At 53.1% G+C, this 25,899-nt stretch overlaps 3 protein-coding genes across 5 annotated transcripts in view; all 3 read right to left on the reverse strand.

Moving 5' to 3' along the window:
- Positions 1–119: 119 nt before the first annotated feature.
- Positions 120–6,962, reverse strand: DMWD (DM1 locus, WD repeat containing). 3 transcript variants are annotated; one of them, XM_064489429.1, is made up of 6 exons: positions 6,481–6,962; positions 5,056–5,238; positions 1,976–3,247; positions 1,036–1,110; positions 863–929; positions 120–681 (listed from the first exon to the last, which is right to left on the reverse strand). In XM_064489429.1, exons 1-5 carry the CDS (start codon positions 6,919–6,921, stop codon positions 900–902), a joined length of 2,001 nt encoding a protein of 666 aa, XP_064345499.1. In that variant the 5' UTR covers positions 6,922–6,962; the 3' UTR covers positions 120–681; positions 863–899. The 3 variants fall into 3 exon arrangements, with proteins under 3 accessions (XP_064345499.1, XP_031314764.2, XP_064345500.1); XM_031458904.2 differs by lacking the exon at positions 863–929 and having other exon boundaries at positions 6,481–6,961; XM_064489430.1 differs by lacking the exons at positions 863–929; positions 1,036–1,110 and having other exon boundaries at positions 6,481–6,960.
- Positions 6,963–8,756: 1,794 nt separating this feature from the next.
- On the reverse strand, positions 8,757–22,169 carry RSPH6A (radial spoke head 6 homolog A). The gene is made up of 6 exons (XM_010987619.3): positions 21,496–22,169; positions 18,744–18,978; positions 13,903–14,664; positions 12,654–12,798; positions 11,942–12,059; positions 8,757–9,142 (listed from the first exon to the last, which is right to left on the reverse strand). Exons 1-6 carry the CDS (start codon positions 22,167–22,169, stop codon positions 8,905–8,907), a joined length of 2,172 nt encoding a protein of 723 aa, XP_010985921.1. The 3' UTR covers positions 8,757–8,904.
- Positions 22,170–22,490: 321 nt separating this feature from the next.
- The window catches only part of SYMPK (symplekin scaffold protein), a 34,054-nt gene continuing 30,645 nt past the window's right edge, over positions 22,491–25,899 (reverse strand). The window contains exons 23-27 of the mRNA XM_010987574.3: positions 24,639–24,826; positions 23,718–23,894; positions 23,433–23,528; positions 22,850–23,182; positions 22,491–22,692 (exon numbers count right to left, since the gene is read on the reverse strand). Coding sequence (XP_010985876.2) covers positions 22,555–22,692; positions 22,850–23,182; positions 23,433–23,528; positions 23,718–23,894; positions 24,639–24,826 — 932 coding nt within the window. The 3' untranslated portion in view covers positions 22,491–22,554. The remainder of the gene's footprint in view (positions 22,693–22,849; positions 23,183–23,432; positions 23,529–23,717; positions 23,895–24,638; positions 24,827–25,899) is intronic.

Genomic DNA, 25,899 nt, shown 5'->3' on the forward strand with positions numbered 1-25,899 from the left:
AGAGGGCACTGGGGGGAGGCAGGGCCTGGCTGTTCCTTGAGACAAAGTGGATTGATTCTAGGACTACAGAGAAACCACACACACACTTCTTCCCCACCTCCTCAGAAGGGAACAGACGCTGTGAAAACAGGGTACTTTAGTATAAATAAGAGGTCCTGGGGGACAGGGAGGACCCCAAAGGGCTTCCATAATTTAACACTCGTCAAAAGCACAAACAACAGCAAGGGCGGGGTGGGGACCAGGGGAGGAGTGGGCCACCTCCTGCTCCGCCCACGGGACCGAGGGGCACACTGCAGAGCTGGGGCTCTGGTGGGTGGGGAGTTTCTCCCCCTAGGAGTGACCAGTCACATGCTGGGGACAGGGATGAGGTGAACACTGATGTTTCAGAGGAAGGGGTCATTGTACTTGGCAGTGGGTGGGGACAAGGCTGAGGCCAGAAGGGGCCCCTACATCTCCCCTGTGTCTGGGCCAGTCTGAGGGATCCTCTGACCCCCAAATTTGTGCAGGGTGGGGGACCAGAGCAGTCCATCTATCACAGTTAGTCTTGTTAATACGTTGATCCATGAGGTCAGCGGGGAGGGTTGTGGCTAGGAGGCTGGGGACATGGGGTTAGGGATCCTGACATCCATGGCTTCACACCACTGTGCCGCTCGGGGAGTTGCCTGGTTGGGAGGAGATACCCTGGGGAAGATGAGAGGGGAGACAGGAGGGAGTTAGAGACCACCTGGGGCTCTCACCAGTCCCATGGGGAGGCAACCAGCCAGGTCAGAGTTCCCTCAGGCTGCTGCCCCCCTGACTTTGCCCTTCAGTCCACCCCAGACCCCCCCAGACAGAGGTCGCTGCTCTAGGCTCAGGAACTTACATCTTGGCTAGCTTCCCTGTCCCAGCAGGCGGCACTTTTATACAATAATTAAAGTCCTCGGGTGATCCTGAGCAGAGAGGACGGGGTGGAGGTGGGGGGGGGGAAACTGGGGTCCCCTTCTGACTGGGGAGATTCTGAGATTCTAAAGGGGAATGTCTTAGGGACAGTCCTACCTCTACCACTGACTTGCTGGGTGACCTGGGCCAACTTCCTTCCCCTGTCTGGGCCTCGGTCTCCTCGTCTGTGAACTAGGGAGATAAAGGGATCTCTTTCAGAACTCACCAGAGTTCCCAAATTCCAATGCCCCTGCCTCTGAGACTGTGCTTTAAGTTCTAGGGATTCCAGACCCTACAATTCCAAAACTGCTCTTTCAGGGAACCAAGGCACAGCCCTCAGATCTAGCATCCTGGGCCCCTGAGTTCAAACCCTGAAGAGGCACCTGAGACCATAGCTCTGAAGTTACAAGGCACCAAGCCCATAGTTCATCTTCTGGGACCTTTCTGAACCCCACAGCCACCCCAGGAGATGGGCACATACACCCACCACCCATTCAAGCCTCCCCATATCCTCAGAGGTGACAAAGGTCAGAGAAAGGCAGAGACTTGCCCTAGGTCACCCAGGGAGCAGAAATACAGGACTGGACCCTGAGCCTGGGAGTCCACAGCCCAGGCCTCCAGCAGTGGGCTGGGATCCCAAGAGTCAGACCTAGGTGGGAAACCGGGCCCACAGGCTCAATCTTGCCCATAGAGCTTGACTGACAGTGTTAAAAAATAAAAAGTTCACCATTTAAAAATCGTATTTTCCACAAAATTAGATTTGGCTTTGAGTGACAGCAGTAAGACCTAGCCATGCTGCGCCCACTGGCTGCCTTCTGATCGCTCGCCCTGGCCTCCACCACTCCGACGTCTCAACACCCAACCCACTCTCTGCTGACTGCTGCTTACCAAGGGTTCTAGAAGTCATTCTTAAGATCTGGGAAGTCTTGTTCTGGGACACTAACATTTCCATGGCTTCCCCTCATCCCACAGGGTTAGAGGCTCTGACACTAACAAACCCCTCTGCCAACGCCCGCCTCTGCCTGGGCCTGGGGTGGGCCAGTGTGGGCTGACTCACCGCCTTGCCCGGCCGGGCCCAAGTGCAGATGAGGCCCTCCTGGCAGGCGGTGATGATGCAGTCCTCCAGGAAGAGGAGGACCGTCAGCCGCTCCTGGGCGATCTTCTTGCACACCAGCGGCTCGAGCAGCGGCACCTCATGGATGCGCGGGCACAGCGCGGTGCCCAGCACCTTGGCGGGGTCCAGCCGGCTGCGGGGGGCGGGGCCGCTGGGCTTGTCCCCACTGCTCCCACTGCCGCCCCCGCCCCGGCTGATGTTGCCCAGGCTATGGTAGCGCTTGTGCTCTTTCTCGGCCCCCCGGTCCCGCCGCTCCTGCAGCGTGAGCGTGGCAAAGCGGCCGATGCTGAAGGGCGTGCCTGGCTCCGCTGCCGCGCCTGGGCCACCCGCCTTGCCGCTGCCCGCTGGGTGTGGAAGGCTGTTGGAGCGGGACAGCGAGCGGGGCAGGGGCCCGGTGCCCGGCTCACCACCCCGCGAGCTGCTGCTGGCCGGCGGTGTGGTGCCAGGCGTGCCGGGGAGGGTGCGGGTGCGGGCCAGGGGAGGGTGGGGGTAAAGCACGTCTTCTGTGAGGTCCCACAGGCAGAACTGCGTGTCCTGGCCGGCCGAGCCGAAGCGGTAGGTGATGGAACTGGCCTTGGGCAGTGGGGAGAGCTGGGCTCCCCCGCCCGAGCCTGTGCCTGCGGCCTCTGGCTCCTCCTCCTCCTCGCCGCCGCTCCGTTCCCCGTCGCCACTGGTTGCTGCCGCTTCCTCCGCCCTCGTGGTGTAGGGGTCGAAGGCCACAGCATTGACCCAGGACTTGTGGCCGTGGCCTCGGGCCACCACGCGGCCCTCGGTGAAGGACCACACGGTGACCAGGTCATCCTCCCCACCGGTCACGACATAGCGGCCATCAGGGCTCCAGCACACACAGAGCAGGCCCCCAAAGTAGCTCTTCATGAGCCCCCGCAGGAGCATGGAGTCGAAGTGGAAGACGCGCAGGCAGCCGTCCTGGCTGACGCAGGCCAGGTGCCGGCCGTCGGGCGAGAAGGCGAACTCGTTGAGGGGCCCTTCGCCCACCGCCCACTTGGCCAGCGGGTTGCGGGGTGCCTTGCTCTTGGCGGCATAGACGGCGAAGCCCTCGCCCTGCTTCAGGAGGCTGTACTGGGGCGGCGCCGAGGCACACGGGTGGCAGACATTGTACAGGTACAGATGGCCACTGGCGTGGGAGGCCAGGAACAGGCTCTCTGACTCGGGTAGCCACTTTAGATATGTCACCTTGGTTTTGTCGATAAGCCGCTGCAAGAGAGACAGCAAGAGTTGGGGGAAGGCAATCCTCCCCTGGCTGACCTCCTCCCCAGCCCCAAGGAAGGGATCTTTGTCTATTCCGGTCACTGTTCTAGCCCCAGAGCACAGAGCTGTGCACGCAGGAGGCACCTGGAAGTACTTCCCCAACACATGAATGACAACCCCATCCTGTCAGCTGCACAGCTTTGCTCCTTTTTTCCCTCACAACTCACATCCAATCCTGCAAGAAATCTTGTGGGCTCCATCTTCAAAATCTGTCCAGAACTTGGCCTCTTCTCAGCCCCCCACTCCACCCCCAACTCCAACACCCTGGACTCAGCTGTCATCAAGCCTGCAATGGCCTAACTGGCCTCCAGGCCACCACTGCCCAGGTCTCTTCTCTACCCAATTGCCAGAAAGATGCCATTAACACGTAAGTCAGCACCCTGCACGCTCTCCCCGACACTCGACACCAGGGAAGCCTTTCTCCAGCACGACTCTGGACAGAACCAAGCCCTTAGGCATCCATTGTCTGTAACAAATTAATTTCTTTCCCAGGTGTCTAAGTTGCTTTCCGTTCTCCATTCTCAGGAGAATTTAGAGAATAAGCAAACTGTGTCTGTGTTTTATGGCTCTGATGAACCCCAGTGGTAAGAGGCTCTAAAAGCCAGTCTTTTCCATGACCTTCCAGACCCTATGTGACCTGGACCCTCCCAATTATTTCCCAGAACTCATCTACTTCCCTCACCCTCAATGCTGCTGAGGCCACATGGCCTTTTTGTTGTCTTACATCAGGCTTTTGTCTTTGCTGTTCCCTCTACTGAGAATGTCCTTCTCCCTAATAACCTGTATTGCCTCCTTCTGGTCTTTATTTCCACTTCCTTCCAGTGAGCCCTTTCCCAACCACCCTATTTAAACCTCACCGAGCACTCCCCACTCCCCTTCCTTCTGGACCTTTCTCCATGGCACCTGGGCACACGGCATGCTTAGTTATTTGATAACTATGTCTCCCCTAGCTAGAGGAAAGCCCCACAAAGGCAGGACCCTGTGTCAGTTTTGTTTACCAAGATGTAATATTCCCAGGGATTAGAACACTGGCAAAGAACAAATTTTGGATAAATATCTTGTGAATGGATGAATGCATTTTTAATCCATTCAGTTTCACTCACTCCCCTCTGCCACTCATACATTCTGTGTATCTAGAACACCTTCTCTGAACAGAGAGCAAGAGACAGAGAACAAGCGTAGTCCTGGACACAGATAAGGTCCTTCACTGGCATTTCCCCTTGTGCCAGGTCCACCTAGGACTGAGCAACCTCCATGTATGATTTTACAACAGTCCTGGGAGGTAGGGATGAAAAACCCATTTTGCAGAAAAGGAAAACTGAGGCTAAGGGAGGAATAGTCACCTTCTCAATGCCACACAGTGAGTAAATGGTGCAGCAAGGATTTGTATCCAATGCCCACAGGGCCCAGAATTTGAAGAACAAGGGCTCTGGCTTCAAACAAGTCCCAAACAAGGTCTAACCTCAGTTCTCTAACCTACAAAATGGGCATCACAATCCCTAACCCACTGGTTGACGGAAACTCCAGAAGTAGTGTGTCCCGCACAGGGCTAACACAGCACGGGGCCTCGTTATTAGCTGTCATCACAGTAGCTGCTATCTGTCACACCGTACCACATATCTATCAGTCCATCCCACACCTCACCCTCATTCTGCCCCTCTCAGGCCTACACTACTCCCCCGGTAGCTGCAGTCTCACGGCAAACAGGTGGGTGGGAAAGGGCAGCAGCTCTGGGTGCTGGGCCCCCAAATCACCTCCTCATTGAATAGCTTGCTGGTGTCCTTCTTGATGAGATCCAGGTACTGCACCTGACCAGCTGAGAATCCCACCAGCAGGGAGATGGTCTCTGTGGCAGCAGTGAATTGGTTGAAGTCGTGGCAGGTGGGCTGGGTGCCCTTATAAATCCTCTTGTCAATTGGCTTGTTGAGGTCAATGGACTTGAGTGGTGGGAGAAAAGGAGTTAATAGTGTCTACCACTGAGAGGAAGGAAGAGGGTTGTTGAGGTTGGGGGAAAACCACTAAAAGGAAGCAGGGTTAAATCCCTGAGGGAAGTGGGTAGGTGGATGGGTGAGTGGGCTGGCGGAAGGGGCAACCACAGACAGGAATGAGGACCCAAATCAAAGACAGAGGGTAAAAACAGGCAGGAAGGTCCCCGCCCTGCCCCCCTGCCATCACATGAGATCACAGTGCCTCCTGCCTAAAGTTGGAACCCCCCAACTTCAGGGAGACTCTTGCCCACAGTATCAGGGTCCACAGTCCCCATAGTCCCTGAGCTCCAATTCTTTTCTAGTCCTCCAAAAATTCAGCAACTCTCTTGGGTCTTAGCACCACAATAGTCCAAGCCCCTCAAAACTCAGAATCACCCAATCCCCAGAAATCTAAACCTCGTCCAGGGATTCTCTTCACTCTGGAGTCCCTAAATCTCAGGATCTCCATCACACTTCAGGGACATAGTGAACCTCACAGTGCCCCACATTTTAGATGATTTTATCACTTCTACGCTCTCAGGATCCCATCCTCACTTCTGGCGACCACCATAAACTCCAAAGGTCTCATGTACTCTGGGACCTAAACCACTTTGGAGACACCCATCACACCTGAGGATGTCCCTTCTGGGCTTTCATTATCTCCAGATCTCCCATCAGCTCAGAGATTCTCATTTCCTCCAGGACCCCATTACCTCCAGGACCCCAGTTTCCTCCAGGATTCCATTCACCTTTAAGCCCCCCATCGCCTCCAGAATCCTCATCATCTCTGGGCTCCCCAAGTTCCTCCAGTGCCCCCAGACTGCAATACCTCTGGGTTCTCCATCCCTTCTGAGTCTGCATTACCTCAGAATTTCCTATCAGCTGCAAAATGCCTGCCAGCCAGAACCCTGGAGGACTCATACCATCTCAGATTCCCCATCAGCTCCAGAATACTCCATGCATAACCTGGAAATCTCGCATGATCTCAAGGTTTCCCATCACCTCCAGGATGGCCAGCACCCAGGGGCCCCTCCCATTACCTTTTAGAATCCTGCCTTACCTCGAAGAACCCTTTTCCCCTAGGGCGTCCATCACATCAAGAATGCCTATCTCAGGGCTCCCTACATTTGGGGAACCTTATCACTTCTGGATCACCTCAGGTATCCCTATCGTCTCAGCCAGCACTCAGTCCCCACGATGCAGGCCGCTCACCCGTTGGCTCCCGCGGCGACAGCAGCCCGGGTAGAAATAGAGCTCGCGGCCCAAGTTGAAGCAGACGCGGTCTCCTCCAGCCCCCAGGCCCGCGGGCGTGGCGGGAGGCTCTCCGGCCGCGGCGCCGTCGGGCTCCCCGAGGCGCACGAGGCTGAGGCGCACGGCCGGTAGCGCGGGCCCGGGCCCGGGGCCTGCGGGCGGAGGGGACGACGCGGGGCCCGAGGCACCAGGGCCGGAGGCGGAGGCAGGGCCGGGCGGGGGCTGCGGTGGCTGGGGCGGCGCCGGGGTCTGGGCGGAGGCCGGACCCGACCTGCGAGCAGCGCCGTCGCCGGGGAGCAGCTTGTAGAAGCCCTCGCGGGTGCGGAACTGCGACTTGATCTCCGCACAATCCCCCATGGCGGCGCCGGGGCCCGAGCCGCCCTCCGAGCCGCCCGCCGCCATCTTGGGCGCCCCCCGGGGCCCCGCCGCTGCCGGACCGCCGCCCGCTGCCGGGCCCCCTGCCGGAAGCCGCGCGTCCGCACCGGAAGAGGTGGAGTCGTCGTCCGGGCAACGCCCCTTCGATTGGCAACAGGGTAGGGAGGCGGGACACGAGCTCAGGCCGTCGCTTGGGTAACGGTTGGGGGCTGGGCGAAACGTGGGAGTGGCCTTCGCGCCAGCGACCGACGTGTGGTTGGCTGCGGGGACGAGGCCACAGGGGAAAGGGGCGTGGCCATCAAATAAGCACAAGTCCCTAGCAACGGCGCCATGGGAACCGTTTGCCTAGCAACGGTAGGACCCTCAAGAGAAGGCCTTATCCATACCCTGGCCTTCCTGTGACGTCACAAGTGACTCCTGGTGACCCTAGTGTCTCCTGAAGATTCCCAATAGACACCAGCCTGACCTCCAGTGTTTCCCACTGACATTTTCAAGTCTCTTAACTGGCCACAGTGAGAGCATTGGTGGTTCAATGGTAGAATTCTCTAACTGGCTACAGTGTCTCCAACCATTCCTCTTCACCCTTGAGGATCCACCAAATCCCGTTGATCTCCAATGTCTCCATAAAACTCAAAGGACTTCATCTGACCCACAACTAATTAACACTAAACATGTCCACATTTCCCACCAGCCTCCTGTATATCTCCATGATTTCACTAGCTTCAACAATCTCACTTGGTCCTCCAACACTCATCAAAATTTTATTGATCCCTGCAATGCCCTCAGTGTCCTAATGATCCAGTAGTAACCCCAAAACTCTTTCTGATCTCAGCAGCCCCCTGAGGAGCAGTGGGGCTGTCACTTCTCCTGAAGCCACCCTGCCCTCATCACAGATCTTCCCCTGACCCACTTATTCAGTCACCTCCCAGATTTGTCACCAGAATGTCCCAGAAGCATTTCACACTCAACAAGTCTTGTGATGAAATTGACATCTTACTCCAAATCCTGCCCCTCTTCTCTATCCCCATCTTAGGGTCAGCACTGCCATCCCCTCCAGTCACCCAGGCTGCAGACCTCGGTGTCTCCCTAGATTTCTGCCACTTTCCTTCACTCTCTGATTCCAGTCCCCAAGTCTTTTGCATTCTGTCACTTAAACTCGTCTTTTCCAGTCCATTCCTCTGCACATCCTGGTCTAAACTCCTCTTCTCCTGCTTAGGCCCTTCCTTCATCAGTTTTGTCTCTGCTCTTCCAGATCCTGTTTCACCCCTCTGTCTACCCTCCACTTGGCATCTAGAGAAATCTTTCTAAAGCATGGATACATGTTCAGGGCACGAATACAATCTGTGGCCTCACAAGTGTTCTCAGGACAAAGTTAAGCCCTGAGTAATCTGCTCCTGCCAACTTCCCTTTCCAGCCTCATCTCTCACCACTGACTCCTCACACCATGTCCCCAAAGTGAGGTTTGAGAATCTACCCCAACACATCACTCTCTCTTGCCCTTGGGCACTCTCCCTTTGCACATCCTGTTCCCTCTAATTGGAATACCTTTTCCACTCTTCCATTTCTTTTACAAGCTATCTCAGGAGCTCTGCCAGTCCTTTGGGCTCCTTCACCTGTGTCTCCTGTGGAGTATGAGCCCCAGGAAAGCAGATCTGGGGCCACTTGGTCACCTCTGTGTCCCCAGCACAGGGCTGGGCAGACAGGAGGCACTTCAATAGTTGTTTGCTGGCCAGATGAATAAAAAAATGAACAGATGGAAGAGACTATGCTGGGCAACATCTGTGTTCCCAGCCAAGTGCCGCAGTCCTGATTTAGAAGCCATGTCAACAAATGAAGTGAAGAAATGAGTGATCCTGCTGGAATGCCCTGGGGAAATTTTATTTAGAGCAGCTGTCTTCCTCTTCTACCCCTGTCCTCTAGGGGCAGAAAACAAACCAACAGTGAAAAAACAAAACTATGTTTAAGGGAAAACCTGCTATCTACCTGCTTGAGGAAGGGGGCTATGGAGCTTCAGTCATCCTGGTCCTCGTCCTCATCTTCATCCTCATCCTCCTCCTCTTCCTCCGAGGCTGCCAACACTTGCTCTTGGGCAGCCTTGAGGGCCTGCTCCTCCTCCACTGTAGGGTCACTCATCTCCATGATCTCTGGGCCGCTGGGGTACTCTTGCTGAATAGGGGCTGGCAGGGGCGGGTTGAAGTTCTCAGGACTGTACTTGTGGCCCCAGCCGATGTAGATGTTCTCAAACTTCCTGGAGGGGCAGAGAGATGCTGGAAAATCCTCCCCCAAAGACCCCAGCCTAGACTTTTTTTAAAGGTGGGCCCCAGCATGGGCATAGCATGACTGCAAAGTTGGGGGTGGTAGAGTGAAATGTGCCCACCAGGTTTCTCTGTTCATTTGTTTTTTCAATATCTGCCGACCATCTGCTAAGGGCAAGGTCGCGTCTAGAGCTGCACTGACAGCACATGGAGCTGTAGAGCTCTTGAAATCTGGCTAGCGAGATTGGAGAACTCAACTTCTGATTTTATTCAGTTTTCAAATTTCACTTGTGATTTCTTCTTTGACCCATTGATTATTTAGGAGTATGTTGTTTAATTTTTACATACCTGGGAATTTCCAAAATTTCCTTGTTATTATTGGTTTCTAATTTCATTCCAGTGTGGTCAGAGAAGATATTTTGTATGAGCAATCCTTAAAAATTGATTGAGACTCATTTTATGGCTGAGCATTCGGGCTGTCCTGGATATACTCCATGTGCTCTTGAAAAGAATGTGTTGGATGGAACGGATTTTATTTAATTTTAATTAATTTAAACAATAAAACTGATACTTCACTTATTGGAAAACATCTAAGTATCTCTGAATACATGGACAACCTGAATACATGAATCTACTTTTTCAACTGTAAATGTTGTAAAATCTGAATACAAGTCAAGCATTTCTGATGAAAATTTAGCACCCAAATTGAGATGTGCTATAAGTGTAAAATAAACTTCACCCCAGATTCCAAAGACTCATGAAAAAGAAAAGTAAATTAGCTTGTTAATAATTTTTACATTATTGTTTTCCTGAGAATATTTAGGATAGTTGGGGTTAAATAAAATATATTATTAAATGAATTTTGCCTGTTTATTTTTATTTCTTGAATGTGGCTACTAGAAAATTTTAAATGACATATGTGGCTTGTATTTTATTTACATTGGCCAGCACTTGTCTAGAAGTAAGCACCTAGCAGTGAATAGATTAGACAAGAATTCCTGCCGTGGTGCCTACATTCTAGAGGAGAAAAGGACAGAATTGGTTGGGTCCTAGCCCCACCAATTGACCTCTCCCCGGAATTTTAAGGGGAGAAGGAAAGAGGCGTAAATGGGAGGAAAGGGAGGGGACTGAGAGACAGGGAGAGTGGCAGAGCCAAGGGGAGAGAGAGAGAGAGAAGGATGGAGAGCCCGCCATGGGGAGTAGTTTGGATCTGACCTTATTATCCCAGCCTTGCTACTCCCTAGAGAATCGTTTCCCTCCAGGCCTTCCTTGGAGCCTTCAAACACACTGCTTCCTTGGAAGCCCCCGACCTCTGTCTGCCCTGGTTCCTGGGAGGTTGCACTTGCTAGGAAGGGAGAATCTTGGGCTCCAATCCAGACCAACCCGACTGGAATCTGTGCTTTAACCAGACCCCCCGGTAAGTCCTACTTACTCACAGTTTGGGAAGTTCTGGCCTAGAATGTCCTTCTGCCTAGTTACTTCTCCCCATTTATTTATTTTTATTTTATTTTGTTTATTTTTAAATTGAAGTATAGTTGATTTACAATGTTGTGTTAGTTTCAGGTGCACAGCATAGTGATTTAGTTACATATATATATATATATATATATATATATATATATATATATATATATATATAGTCTTTTTCATATTCTCTTTCATTATAGGTTATTACAAGCTATTGAAGATAGTTCCCTGTGCCAGACAGTAAAACCCCAGTTACTTCTTTCTTTCCCCAAAGATTTCAGTTCAAGGCTGTTTTTCCCAGGAATCCTTCCTCGATCCCCTTAAGATCTGACTGTGGCCAGAAGAAGGGCGTTGGCAAAAGCAAGCATGCCTCTCCATGCTTCTGGAGGTTAGAAAAACAATTGCCAAGAATATGGTTAAATTATCAAGATGATGTGAAATCCCACCCTGGCTGTGAATTGTAGTAGGGAACACAGTGCAAGTGTGAGCGGAAAGGAAAAGCTATGAACAGCCGTCATGCCATCTGGCGGACAGAGCTGGTAAGTGCATGCCCCACTGCAGCAGGCTGCGCTCTCGGGTGGCTAGGCAGACAGGCTGGGAGGTGCCTGGTGGGAGGCTGAGGGACTTGTTTGGAGTTTGGAGCTGAGGGTGGGAGGATGTGGGCGTGACTTTGGCCTGCCAATCTTTTGAGAACAACTGGTGGAAGATCCTGGTGGGGAAGATTTCTGCCCGCAGAAGACTCTTCAAATTGGAAGAAATGTCCAGGGGAAGGAGTCAGCTTCCCCAGAGATAAGACTCTGCCCTGTCAGGACCACCCAAAAGGGGACATCTCAGTCCTGTCTGGCTCCATGACTCATATAGCAGGAAAGCCTGGGCCTAGGGATCATATAGCCAAGTTTGAATCCTGCACATGCTGTGTGTCCCTGAGTCAGTTCCTTCCCCTTTCTGATCCTCCATTCTTTCATCCAAGGGTCTCACACACTTTTTTTAAAATAGTTTTTTTGGGGGGAAAGGGGGGAGGTAATTAGGTTTGTTTATTTAATGGAGGTGCTGGGGATTGCACCCAGGACCTGGAGCATGCTAAGCATGAGCTTTACCACTGAGTTCTACCGTCCCCCTCAAGGGGCTCACACACTCTTGGTCTGGGATTTCTCATTTTAGCCCTAATGGAACCCCTGGGAGCTGAGTGAGGAGTTCAGGCCCTGGGGGCTTCGCCAAGGGAGTCGTCCCAATCTCTGCCCACCCAGGTGAGTTGCTCCACCCATTCTGTCCCTGATGAAGTTGTGGGGGTGCCCTCTGCTGGGAGGAACTAGGAGAAGACCTACTTGCCACTGGCGTAGGCACAGGCCCCTGGCCAGAGGTTGGAGCGCACGACGGCCACGGAGTACTGGGGGCTGAGGCTGCAGGACAGGCGGGCGGTCCAGGGTGACATGTGCATGATTTCTGTCGGGGAGCAGAGAGCACCAGGGAGGTCAGAGGCTAGGCAAGGTGGAGACACTTACCTCCTTTGCAGGGTGACAGTGAACCCTGAGGCCCCCTGACAGGGGAGCTACTGGGATTCTCCTTCTAGGTTGGCCATAGGTTTGAACCAGGCATCACAGGGCAGAGCATAGGCTCTGGGCTTGTGGAAATCTGGGTCCATATCCAGATTCCATGCACTCGCCCACTCTCAGCCTCTCCCTCTTCCTTCCTCCAGGTGCCTGAGGTCCCAGTCTCAGGAAATTCCTGTCCAGTCTTCTAAAACCCAGCTCAAGTCCTGCTTCCCCTGAGGAGGCCTCCCTAGCCATCTCTCTCTCTCTCCCCAAGCCCATATGGGACTCAAAAGACCATATCACACCATCTGGGCCATTGCCACCTGCCAGACACAGTTTATAAGATCGGCACATCCTGTAGCCCCACGGGATGCCCATTTTATAGATGAGAATATAACTGAGGCTCAGAGAGGTGCCCCTCTCCCCGCCTTGCCACAGTCTTGCTGCCCCTCCCTTTCTCCCAGCCTCCACCAGAGCTGGCGGTGTGTGAGGTGAGGACAGTTACCTGCATCTTCAGAGAGTGGCGTCAGCAGCGGGGGCCCGACCTCCTGCTCCACCTCCTCCATTCCCTCATCTGCCTTCTCTTCCTCCTCCCCCAGCTCCTCCTCCTCCTCTGTCTTCTGCAATGGGTTCACCCAAGTGCAGCGGCCCTAGAAATGGGGAGGAGGTCAGGTGGCACCCCTGGGGAGGGCAGAGCCTGGCCTGCACCCTGGGAGGAGGTAAAGGGCCAGGCAGGACACTGTGGACTGGTTCTGTTCTCAGGGACCCAGGTGCGGGTAGAAGTACAGGTGGAGGTAGGTAGGGGGAAGATGGGCTGTTACAGTGAGATGGGGACTCCTGTCTCTGGCTGGCTCTTGGCCTCCATGTGTGCATCCATTCACTCATTCAGTCAGTCATTAATTGTATATTTGAGGAGCACCTACTATACACAGGCACTACTCTAGGTGCTGGGGAGATATCCTTGAGAAAAGAGACCCCCCACATTGCTGCCCTGGTGGAGCCCATATGATCCTCTGTTTGCTCATCTGTGAAATGGGTGTATCATGGATGCCTCTGACATCGCATTGTTGTTGGGTTGCCTGAGGTCCTGAAGAGCCGATAAATGTTTGTTGAATGAATGAATGAGCCTAAGGGCACAGCATATAGCAGACTTCAGTTTCAGCAACTGTGAAATGGGAATGATTGTTGTACCAATCTCAAAAGGAGTTATTTGGTTTCAGTAAAACATTGTGAAGTCAATCAATGTTTACTGAGTGAATGAATGAATGAATAAAAAATTCCACAGCAGGTGCTTCCTGGAATAAATAAATAAATGTATGTAAAGTTCAGACACACTAGCCACTCGATAAATGCAGGTCTGCAATCTCTCACGCACAATTTCAAAATCTGAAAAGCTTTGAAAACCAAAAGTTTTTCCATAAGTCATTTGGCAACAACCCTGGCCCAACTGATGAGAGGCTAGTCAGTTTTGCTGCAGGAATAATGATGCCTTTGAACCCGGGCTGTAGCCCTAGCCCCTGCTTGAGGTGCTGCATAACATATGGCATATGCACTGTGTCACCTTTTTAGGATCTGAAAAATTCAGAATTCCAGGATGCATCTGGCCCCAAAGATTTCTAACAGGGGATTGTCAACCAGTATCTGTTGAATGAATGATGGAATGGATGCCTAGCAGTGAGCAGGTGTTTAATATCATTATTTTGGGGTCACACCTGGTTCTACAACCGGTGGGGAGGCTGGAGTCCGGTGCTCACCTGCGGCAGGATGTGCTGCGTGTGGTGCACCCAGTTGGCCATGGAGTCCACCAGCTCGAGAACCGGGATTCCGTCAAAGTCTGGGTTCTCCTCATACGAGTCTCGCCCAGCACCGCCTTCCTCTTCCTCGTCGCCCTCCTCCTCGCCAAACTGGTAGAAGCCGAGGGGGCTGATTTGTGTGGCGGCCGAGATGCGGGCGATCTGGGCGCGCAGGTAGTTGGCCTCATTGCCTGGGAAGGGTGGGTAGCTGATGACCGGGGCATCCAGGTAGCCCGTGAAGAACTTCTTGATCTTGCGGGCCTGCACGATCTGGATAGGCGTGACGTGGGGCAGTCGCGCCCAAGGCTGGCCCGGCTCATTGCACACAAAATACAGGTACTTGTTGGCGCCGGAGCGGCTCTCTTCCTTGGGGATGGCAGGTGGCGGCTTCCACGTGGGCTTGGGGATGACGTCGGGGATCTTCTCCTCCTCCTCGCCCTCCTCCTCGCCGTGTGTCTCTATGACGTCGCCACCCTCCATCATCTCCTCCATCTCCTCCTCCTCCCCCTCCTCCTCCCCCTCCCGAAATTCCACCTCGGCCACCAGGTAGCTGCGACTGAGCCCCAGGATCTTGCCCCAGAATCGGCAGGTAAGGATGGGCTGCTGCTCCACTAGCTGCTTCAGGGCCATGAAGATGCGGAAACTCTCGTCTGAGCCCAGGCCCACACCAGCCTGTTCGAAGTAGAAAGCCTTCTCCATGATGTTGGGCACCGCTGTCTCAGCCTGCAGAGGGCGGGGTGGAGGGCACGGGGGAGGAAGGCTGAAGCCCTGCTCCGCAGCCTGACTCAGTTCTAGAGTCCAGAGAGTTCAACTGCTCTGTAACCCAGTTCTGGCCAGTGAGATGTAGGGGTAAGTGTGTAAAGGAACAATGACGTTTAAATTGTACCAGTTGATGTAGGAGGTTTGGTGGCAAGCGCACTGAGGTTTTTCCTATGTACTGTATTCTCATTTTTTTTTTAAAGCTCCCTTTGTGAACACAGTGTTAACGGGAACAATTACTGCATCTTTTCCCTAGGCCTGCTGGACTGCTTTGGGCTTCACAAGAGTTTGAAGTCCCTCTCCACCGGAAGGTATGCTTTGCACCCCACCCCCACCACTTTCATATCGCTTGCTCTGACCACTTGAAGGCAGAAGCTGGAAGAACCCGTGTGGGGGTTGCTATGCCCTCTTTCTCCTGCTCTGCAGCGGGGGGAGCCTGGGTCACAGTGGCACCTCTGTCATCCTCCATCTCAAGTGACTGATGAGCCAAGCCCTCTTGCCAAGCCTGGATGGGCCAGTGGTGTGAGCGAGAAATAAGCTGTGTGGCATTAAGCCACTGAGATGGCTGGGCTGTTTGTGATCTCAGCTCGACAGGATCCACCCTGACAAATACGATACAGGAGGAGAATCGTAATTTTTACAAGTGATCCTGGCAGTTTCTCTCAACCTTAAACACAATGCCAAAGCTTGTTTGCCTCATTGATGTTGCCACCAGCAACCAAGGGGGCAGAGTCAAAACTTAATCCCAAGACTTCTCCTGGCAGCCAGGAAGGAAGATAAGAGACAGATCATAGGAAACCCTCTCTAGGGTGTGTGCCTGGCTCATAGTCGATGGACATCACCCTCTTTCTGGGAACGTCCCTCCATCGACGGCAATGGCATGGCCTGACCAGCCATGTTTAAATGACATCACCCTACCCTTCCAGCCACTGTTGATTGGAGCAGGTGGGGACAACTGTCCCAAAATGGCAGATCAGACTCTGCTTCTCTCCCTCTGCAATTTGGAACTAGGTGGAGAGAGAGTACAGCCGTCATCACCCTGCCTAGCAATTACTTCTTTGTTATGGCTGGGTTTGAACCGAGGCTGGTCTGGCTCCAGAGGCCATATTCTTAGCCTCCACTCTATAACTCCTCTGTGAATGGCAGCCAGAATCTTCCTTCCCCTTTCTGCCAGCTTCCAGGAAGATCCTATCTGTGATCTGGGAGAAAAGATTTCCCGGTGGCAACTGGAAGGAATTTAAAAAGAAAATAATTCAGCAGCTGTGGGGTGGCTGTATACTGTGTGGTGGAGGAGGTAGGGGAGGAGAGAGAAGCAGAGGTGAAATATGGGCACCTGAATGCCAGGTTGGCCTGGGGATCAGCTACATTTATTCCTGCCCTTAGGTTCAGTGCAATCAGTCATTGGCAGCCCACTGAGCTGGCACTATCCTCAACCCCCTTCTCTACTGGTTGCCTTCCCCAGGCTGGAGAAGCTCCACAGTCACTTTCCTTGCAGCCAGGAGTGGTCACATGACCCAATCTGGCCAAGAAGATACAAGCAGAGGTTTTCTGAGAGGCTCCAGGAAAACTTTGGCATTCTTGATTTAAAAAAAAAAAGGGACACATAGGGAAGAGCTCCCCCCTCCATTTTTGGGGTGCTGGTGTGGGGATATGATATCTGAGGCTTCAGCAGCCATTTTACAAGCATAAAGTGACAAATTCAAAGACCAAAAGTCAACATGATGAAGGCAGAACAGACGAGACGGAAGAGCCAGGATTCTTCATGATCTCACAAAGATCCTGCCGCAACTCTACCCACTCTTGGTAAAGCTGAAGTAATGATGTGTTTTGCTGAACTGCTTGGGCCATTTTAATCAAGCACTTGCAGCCAAAAGTGAGCCTTACTGACTCTGACTGTATTGGCCAAAGATGGGATTTATGCCCAAGCTTCTGTGATGCTGAAAACTGCTTTCTTGGTTTGGGTGGGTGGGGGGTAGTGAGAGGGTGGGGAGTGTGGGAAGAAGACAGCCTTCAGTGCCCCTTCACTGGGGATCCACCTTGTCAGCCCTGGACTGCTTGCACCTATTAGGTGTGAGAAAGACTTCTGTCTTGTCTAAGCTACTTGTCTTCATTTCTTTGACATCTACTTCCTGTCTTAAAGTGTGTCAAACAAGAACAGTAAGGTGTTAGTTTTTGGAATATGACACAGTAACACTAAAGTTAGTTTAAAACTAAATGTGGGGGTGGTACAGCTCAGTGGTAGAGCACATGCTTAACATGCACGAGATCCTGGGTTCAATCCCCAGTACCTCCACACACAAAAAAATGTAATAATAATTAATAAATAAAACAATTACCCCCCCAAAAAAACTGTAAATGTGAGAATAGTCAGGAACTTTCCAAAACAGATGTGCAGTGATGGGGAACCTTATGCTGTAACAGCCAAACCCGCTATGCAGAGGTTGTACACAGCAAACACAAGAGTCCTAATGCAGACAGCCATCTACAGAGCAAGGCACAAAATAGAGAACCCAGAAATGAACCTGAGTCAGTACAGGGGTAAATAAATGGTAGAGGTGACATTTTCAAAGAGGGGAAAGAATGAGTTTTTCTACAAATGTTGTTGGGGATCATGGAAGAAGTAGACATTCTTTCCATTTGGAAGAAATAGAAAATGAGAGAAATGAGAGCCCTTCCTCCATTAAGACAGAAAAGTAAATACAAAACGCTGAATCACGGATTTGAATCTCTTCCTAGAAACAAGCATAGGCCACAAACGCCCACAATTTTGCCCTTCTACAGACCGCATATTAAAAACTCCACCTCCAAGTTCTAAGGGGGTGGGGCCTCCAGGGGCTAAATATTTGAAGAGGGCGGTGTCTCCCTTAGGATTGAATTTCAAGGGGGCGGGGCGTCGACAGTTGAGGGGTTCTAAGGGGGTGGAGCCTCTAGAGGCAAAGCGTTCTAAGGAGGCGGGGCCGTCAGGGGCTTGCGTTAGGTGGAGGTGCGTGCGACCTGGAGGTGTCGCAGAGGAAAGGTGCAGTTCTAAGGGGGTGGGAACTTCCGAGGAGAAATTGCTGATCTGAAATTTAAAACCGTATTCTCAGGTAAAACTGTTCTTTGTTATAATGTGACTTGGATTCCCACCTGCACTCTGCTCACTGAAGTGCTCATTCCTTGGTCAAACTGTCGTTCCGGTTTCTCCCACTATCCCACCCCACTGTCGTCAGAATCCTAGAATTTCAGAAACATAAGATACGAGCCCAGACCAACAGCATCCGCAGAGATGGCCGAGGTTTTAGACCAGGCTTTGGAAGACATAGTCCTGCCTTCCTAATCCTGTCTCTTTTCTAGCTTCGAGCCCTCTAAGTCCTTCTGTCACAAATAGAAATAATAAATGGCACTTGCCTTACAAGGTTGTTTCAGGGATGAAACAGACCACACTCCTAAAGCTCTTAGCAGGGGGCCTAGGAGGTATCAGAATGATCATAAACAGAGTTCTCAACAAATGTTTCTTGAACGAGTGAAAGAACACTTCACCCAAATTTTAAGCAGTCATCCAGTGCTGGAAACAGAATCGTGGAATGAAATATTCATAGTGGAATGTTAATGAGTCAGGTCTCAGCTTGCAAAAGGGGAAAGTGAGTTGGGGGGTAGGGGGCAAATTCAGTGTTGAGAGACGCCAGGAGGTAGTGGGTTTCACAGAAAACATCTGTAAAGCAGTTTTTTTTCAGAAGGGAGGAGTAAGACGTGGTAGGAGAAACCAGGCTCCATCTCCCTGTGGTGCTGGAGTCCACTTTCTACAAAGCAGAACTGACCAACTTTTTCTTTGCATCAAGCCCTCCCATGGCACTCCAGTGGCCTCAGAAAAAAGCCCAAGCCCCTTAGCCTGGCGTTCAAAGCTCTCTGTGACCTGGTCCCTGGCCCCTCCTCCCCCACAAAATTGAAATCACATGTTTCAGGGTGATGCTGTGCATTCCCTCACCTCCAGGCATTAGCACGGGCTGCCTGAGCCTGGGTCACTGCTCTCCCCACCGCGTACCCCTCCCCACTGATTCACTCACCACCTCCTCCTCCATCTCCTGTTCACCCTCGCCGCCTCCGCTCCCGCCAAACAGCGCCTTCTGCCTCTCAGCCATCTCATAGATGGGCTGCATCTCCGGGTCGTCCCGAAGTGTGTCCAACTTGGGGTGGAACCACTCCCATTGCGTGGTGCGGTTCAGTGACTCCAGGAGGAACAAGGGGTTCTCTGGCCGCTGGTTCAGGATCTTGGTCAGCAGGTTCACCAGGTGCTCATACCTGCCTCCCGCAGAGGGGAGTGGGAGGTGGGGGGATCACTCACTCAGCTTACTGAGCTCGCTGCTGTGTGTCTGGCCCTTTGCCTGGTGCTGGGGACACAGTAGGGGAGAGAAAAGGTCCTTGCCCTAGTGGAGCTGACATTTTGGTGAGAGACAGATATTAACCAAATGTGCAAAATATATAGTGTGCTGGGGGTGGTAATTTATTTGAAGACAAATAAAGCAGGGAATGGGGATTGGGAATGCCAGAGATAGGAGATGGTTTGCAGTTTTAAATAGGGAGGCCTGGGACAGCTTCACTGAGGTGACTTTTAAGCTGAGATTTGAATGCTCTCATTCAATGAGGGGGCAAACCACGCAAATATTGGAGGGAAGAGTGTTTCAGTCAGAGGGAAAAGCAGATGCATAGGCCCTGAGACATTCTATGAGTTTAACATAATCTTGATACCAAAACTCAAGGAAACTAGGAGAAAGGGACATTCTATGCCAATCTCATTTAGAAATGTAGATGCTGAAATCCTAAGCAAAATATTAGCAAATGGCATCCAGCATTCTCAAAAGGACAACACACCATGATTAAATTGGCTAACAGCAGGAATACCAAGACTGGACTGATATTAGAAAAATAGGAAAAAAATTTAATTCATCACATTAACACGGTAGATGAGGTATGTAAGATCACTTCAACAGGTGCAGAGAAACTGATAACATTCAACACCCTTTCATGCTCTTTAAAAACCTAGCAAACTAGGAATAGAAGGTAACTTTTCATAATCTCAATAAAGGGTAGCCACAAGTAACCTGCAGCACACACCAAACACAATGGTGAAAAGACGGAATATTTCCCCTATGAGACTGGGAATGAAGATGCCTTCTTTCACCACTGAGTTATAATATTGCAGTGAAGTTCCCAGCCAATGCAATCTGACATGAAAAAGAAAGAAATGGTAAAAGGATTAGGAAGAAAGAAGCAAAACTACCATGGTTTGCAGATGATGTATTTGAGAATGGAGTGTGAGGCCTTGAGCTGAGGGTGTGCCTGGCATATTGGAGGAGCACTGAGGAGGTTAGTGTGGCTGGAGTAGAGGGAGGGAGACAGGTTGTGGGAGGAAAAGAAGCCAGAGTGATAACAGTATTGTAGTGGCTTCCATTGACCTGAGTCAGGTATGCTGAGCACTTGAGAGCATGTTGATTTCTCACCACCATCATACATCTGAGGAACAATTATGATCCCCACTCTCCAGATGAGGAAACTGAGGCTTAGAAAAGTTGAGCTCATGAGGTCAGACAGGGTAGCATGGCCAGGATTTAAAGCCAGGTTGGCTTGATTTCAAAGTGTGTATGTCTAACTCTCTCCAGTGTGCAAACCCTTTGGCAGCAGTCTTGGGTGTGGCAGGGTTGGGGAGCCAACATTGAATTGGGAAGGATCAGAAGTGAGAGTACAGGGCTTTTCAATGAGGGACCTTGAAGTTCCTGAAGGCTGGGTTTTATAGGGGAAGAGCTGGAGGTTAATTCTGACTACATTCTAGGATCTGAAGGAGGAGCTGACTAGAGATGAAGTTTGAAAGCAAGAAGGGACTGAATTATATAGGGCCTTGAAGCTGTTATGAGGAGCATGAACCTTATCCTGAGGGCATTGGTGAGCCATGGCAAGCTCTGAGCATAGGAGGGATAGGGGTCAGCTTTATGCTTTAGCAAGACCTCTTACTTCTCCAACCTCATCTTCCCTCACTCTCCTTCCTCCCTTGGTTCCAGTCATACCAGCCTCCTTCCTGTTCCTCAAACACAGCAAGCTTCAAAGCCTTTAAGCTCACAGTGTCCTATATCTAGACCCCTCTTCCTCCAGTTACCTTCAGGGTGCTCTCTCTCACCTCCTTCAGGTCCCTGATCAAATGTCACTTCCTCAGAGAGGCCTTCCCTGATCTCACACTACTTAACATGTGCTCCCTATCCCCCCCTTACTCTGCCTTAGCTCACCTTAGCTCTTATCATCACTTTATCATCTATTATACTTATTATCCATTAAAGTGTCAGCTTCTTGAGGATGTGATGGGGGGCTGAAAGGTGTGTTATGACTGCAGCTGAGTGGCCCTGGCAAGTACCTTCCCCAGGCAGGAAACTTGTGGATAACAGGGCCTCAGAAGCCAAGTCACTTGTGTTGAAATCCTGGCTCTGACACATCCTAGCTGTGTTAATTTGAACATGGGACCAATTTCTCTGTGTCTCAGTTTCCTCCCCTATAAAATAGGAACAGGTGGTCCTATTCTCATCGCAGCTATGAGAACCAGATGTGCATACATGAAGTGCTGGCACATCTGGCAAGTAAACACTAGCTGCTGCTGTTTATCCCCTGACTTGACTCCTAGTCCGAGTTAGATGCCCCCCCAAGTAGCCACTGGTTATCAATGAGGAGTAATCCCTTGTCTGACTGAGGAGACCCCAGACCTGAGGTACGGCCTTGGCTGGGGTCTCCCCTACCTGGGTCCCGCCCCTCCCCACTCCTGGGCTCCCCTCTCACAGGCTGAGGTCGCAGTTGACGCTGGTCTGCAGGAGGTAGGCCTTGGCGTTCTGCACAGCCAGCTCCCGAGGTTCTGGCTCCGGCATCTCCATGCTGAAAGGCATGAAGCCTAGCTCGGAGGGCGAGAACTGGAGGGCAGGATCATCCCTCAAGTAGGGCCCATGCTCTGCGCTCTGGCCGAACTGCAGGTCTCTCTGGTACATGGTGAACTGGCCCAAGAGGTTGGCCCCGGGCTCCTGGTAGGCAGCCTCCAGCTGCTGGAATAGGTTGCCTTCACCCTGCTGTAGCTGCTGCAGCATGAGGCTGGCATCGCGGGTGACCTGGAACCTGCCTTCGCTCAGATAAGGTTGGGGCTGTATCTCTGAGGGAAAGCCCGTATTCAGGGAAGAGTACTCTATGCCACCCAACTGGGCTTCTTCAGCCTGGAACATCAAGTTCTCATTTTGGGTCAGGCTGGCCCTTTGGGACCAGCCTCGGAGGTTGGTCTGGCTCGACACGACCTCCTGACTGCTGCGCGGGATCTGGGCGTCAGGGGGTGTTTGCTGCACCTCGTAGGGAACCGTGGGCTGGGGTCGAGGCTGTTCCTGACTGCGCCACCGCTCAGAGAGCTGGGAATTCCTACGGCTGGAGGTCGGCTGAGAAGGGGAGTCAGGGTTGGGCGGTGGGTCCCCCATAGTTCAGAAGGGATCACAGACTTCTAGGAGGAAGGCTTGCAGATAGGCAGGCCAGACCAGTCGCCCGTTTCGCATCTATCCGCGCTGGTTTCTAAGGAGGGAAGGGGCGGGCCGTTACCAGGGGAGGGCGCGCGGGGATGCCGGGGCCAAGGAGCTGGTTTCCGCGCAGGCGCGGCCCGACGCTCGAGCGGCTTTCAGTCTTCCAGGGGGCTCCCGGGTGCACCTACTGGCTACCGCAAAGCCCCACAGCTGACACGGAGGCACAGACGAGAGACTGCACCCATGCCCTAGACTAGCGGTTTTTGTTTTTATTTATTTTGAAGGCAAAGCCCTGCCCCGCCCTCCCTGAGCTCCCAGTCCCACTCCCCTTCCCCACCAAGCCCCGTCAGCTGTTCCCCTTGGTCTCAGGTTCCCCGGCTTCCTCCGCGGTGGGGCTGGGGGTCTTTAGGGTGTCTTCTCCGGCAGGGGTGAGGGTCTGGGGGCTCCGCTCCTCCTTTGAAATCAATCCGCCCGCTGCCACTTCCTGTTGACAGGAGAACGGGGAGTCTGTCAAAGACAGCGTGGTCCCACCTCCAATATTTCTTTCGGCCATACCTTCCCTCCTCCCCCACCTTGAGCACACGCAACCCCAGATCCCTGACTTTTCTCGTCTTCTGTTGCTCTGTTGTTGTCACCCCTACCTTAGGTAGGGGTCCCTCAAGACTAGAGTCCAGCAGTGCAGCCTCCGTCAGCCCCGAGTCATCATCCATGCTGATAAAAATGGCCGGGGTCTCACACTCAGGCCCCTCCTCCCGGAAATCAATGGCTTCCTCGGGCTGGGGAGGGCCTGGCCGGGCTGAGGAAGAGGACAACGAGGAGGACGAGGAGGGGGCTCCCACACCCCCAGGCTTCAGCTTCTGTTCCTCCTCCAGCTGCCGCTTTAAGGCCTTCTCCTGGGCCAGCCGCAGGCCGATCAGGTCTTGAGGGGGCCGGGGGGCCGGGGGTGGTGCCAGAGCCAGGGGCTCTAAGTCATCCTAGGGGTAGGCAGGGACACACACAAGCTCAGAGATGGGTGGGACCTAGAACCCAAGCTGCTCCCTTGAGGATGGTGGGAAAGAAGACAGTAACCATCCGAAGGCAGATGGTAGAGTGGGCAGGGAGTAAGAGGCAGCTGTCTCCCCACCCCCATTCCCTTTAGAAGGAACGTCCACAGACATTCGTAGAGTGGGTCCAGAGGAGGGGGTGGGGCCTCTCTGGCTTGGGAAGGGGGCTGCAAGCCCTCACCTCTTCCAGGGGCCCGGCAGGTGTTTCCTTAGTCTCTGGCTCCTGCTTGCCGCTGGCCTCCAGGATGGTCATGATGGAGTTGGGGATGTGTGCTTGCTAGGGGAAGAGCAGGATGGCAGTGCCATGGAGAGCTATGACTCAGGGACGCCCCCTCCCAGACCCTTGGTGTCCCTGACCCTCCAGAGCCCCAGACCTTCCTGGCAGTGTAGGGCTCCCCTCTGCCCACCTCCATACAGTCCCCAAGGGCTGAACCCATGGGGCCACCCACCCCACACCCTGGGGTACCTGGTGGGGAGTGAAGGAGCGGACGTGGGCCAGCAGCGGCTCCCGGAGCTCTGGGCACTTGTCAAAGACGGCACCCAGCTGCTGGGGTGGGAGCTGCAGGATGACCTGGAAGCTCTGGGGCTTGGTGCGCTGACAGCATTTGATGAAGCCCTCCCACACCTTGGGATACTTCCACACCTGAACCAGGCAGGGAGGGAGCAGTCGTGAGGGGGCCTGCAGGCAGCCAGCCAACCCAGAAGCTGGGAGAAAGACCTTGCCAAGATGGCACAGCCTCATTTCATTCTCACAGCAGCCTCAAGAGGGCGACATTAGCCCTGCTAAACACAGGAGGCCCAGGGAGGTGCAGGGAATTGTCCAGGGTCCAAGGGGCAGAGCCGACATCTGAACCCAGGTATGTCTGAATCCACACTTAACCTCTAAGCCAGATGTTGCAAAGTGGCAACCTGTGGGTTGAATCCAGCCTGAAGGCTTGTGGATGCGTTGTTTTTTGTTTCATCCTGGTTATTTCTAAAACCGTCTCCAGCTTCTCTTGAAAAGTGGGACCATCCTTCAGATCTAGTATGCATCCTGGCTGGGTGCATAATGGTGCGGGGGGGTGGGGGTGGGGCAAGGGGCAGCCATGCCTCTCCTGGGATGTGTACTCCATGAAGTCTACTACTTGCTCCTACCACCCAACAGCCCTCACTCATCACACTACCCCCCTGTAGCTGTCCTGACTTAGTGACCCCCAGAGGACAGTACTCTCAGCAGAGGGCAGGGCAAAGAAGCTGGCCGTCCTGGTAGAGCTTGCTCTCTGCATGGTGGCTCCATCAGGGAGGCCATGCCTGTTGGAAAAGCCTGGGGTTTTGCTTCAAGTCTGTCTGAAGTGTGTCCTGCTGCGGTCCACTGCTTGGGAGACTGGGGTGGTCAGGGGTGGGTTACCTGCTTCATGATGAGGCGGGACAGGATGTTCATGACGAAGCCCCCCAGGCGGGGGTACATGGTCAGGGACTGGATGACGGTCCTCATGAGCAGCATGGGCAGGGGACTCTGCTCCATCAGCTGCTGCATCACCACGGCCAGCACCTCCGATGTGTACACGTTCCGCTCCGCAAAGCACAGGTTGGTGGCTGCGAGGAGGCGGAAAGTGGGCCTGTCCTCTTTGCCCAGCTGCCCCTTGGGAGGTGGGAGCCCCACCACCCTTAGAGAGCCTCAGCCCCTTCATCTGCCAGTATGAGAGACCCAGCCCTGACTTCCTAAAGCTCTAGGCAAGACAAATTACCCCCAGCCAGCAGGTCTCTTTCCGAGGGGGCACTGTGGCCTGGTCTTTGGAAAGCTTGGGAACTCAGTCCAAGGGAAAAGACATGTCCAGCTCCTGGAAGCCCCACTGGGCAGAGTGGGAAGACCCTGGCCCTCTCTCTTTGGGGACAACCCCCAGAAAGGATAAGGTGGGAAAGACATGTTGCCAACCCCTGGGGATACATTCTGGCTTGACTAGGGTGGCACCTCCACTCCTAGTGGAGAGGGAAGGAAACTCTGATGTCCATAAGCAATCCCATAGGGGACAGGAGAGTCCTCCACCAGCTGGCTGGTCAAGAGATTGCCCACTCTTGACCCAGTGTATAAGGGCTTGAGCTGGTGAGAGGGTGTCATGAGGCCTGGGGTTATGTAGGGGACGCAGTCCACAGAGCAATGAGGGAGGGGCAGCAGGAGGAAGCCTGGGCATATGGTGAACTCCCTAGCTCAGCACCCAGTGCCAGGAAGGGCCCAAGGAGGTCTGGCACAGCACAAGCACCCACAAAGGCAGGAAGACCAGGGCAGGCCTTGGGGGTCTGTTCCCTCAAGAGTGGGTTGTGATACCCTGAAATCTGTGGGATTGGTGGTGCTCCAATCCATTGTGCTAGTGGGGAGAACCCAGGAACTGCCTCTGAACCCCTTCTTCCCCAAACACCACTTGCCATGTGAGTCTGTCAACCAGGAAGTCTTTATTGAGCCAGAAGAGAGGCCCCCAATCCTTGAGAGGCTAATGGAGGACAGAGGTGTGTGCCTATAAGGAATGGGAGGTGGGGGCGCTCCTATCAGGAAAAGAGGGAGGATGAAGGCATTACAGGTAGACAGGCAGGGAGGAGGCTGGAGGTAGGGTAGGGCAGGTATCTAGGCAGGAGTGTAGAAGGTGAGAAAAGTGCAAGAGGACCCACCAGAA

Source organism: Camelus dromedarius, chromosome 9 (genome assembly GCF_036321535.1).
Source record: "Camelus dromedarius isolate mCamDro1 chromosome 9, mCamDro1.pat, whole genome shotgun sequence".
Classification (NCBI taxonomy): domain Eukaryota; kingdom Metazoa; phylum Chordata; class Mammalia; order Artiodactyla; family Camelidae; genus Camelus; species Camelus dromedarius.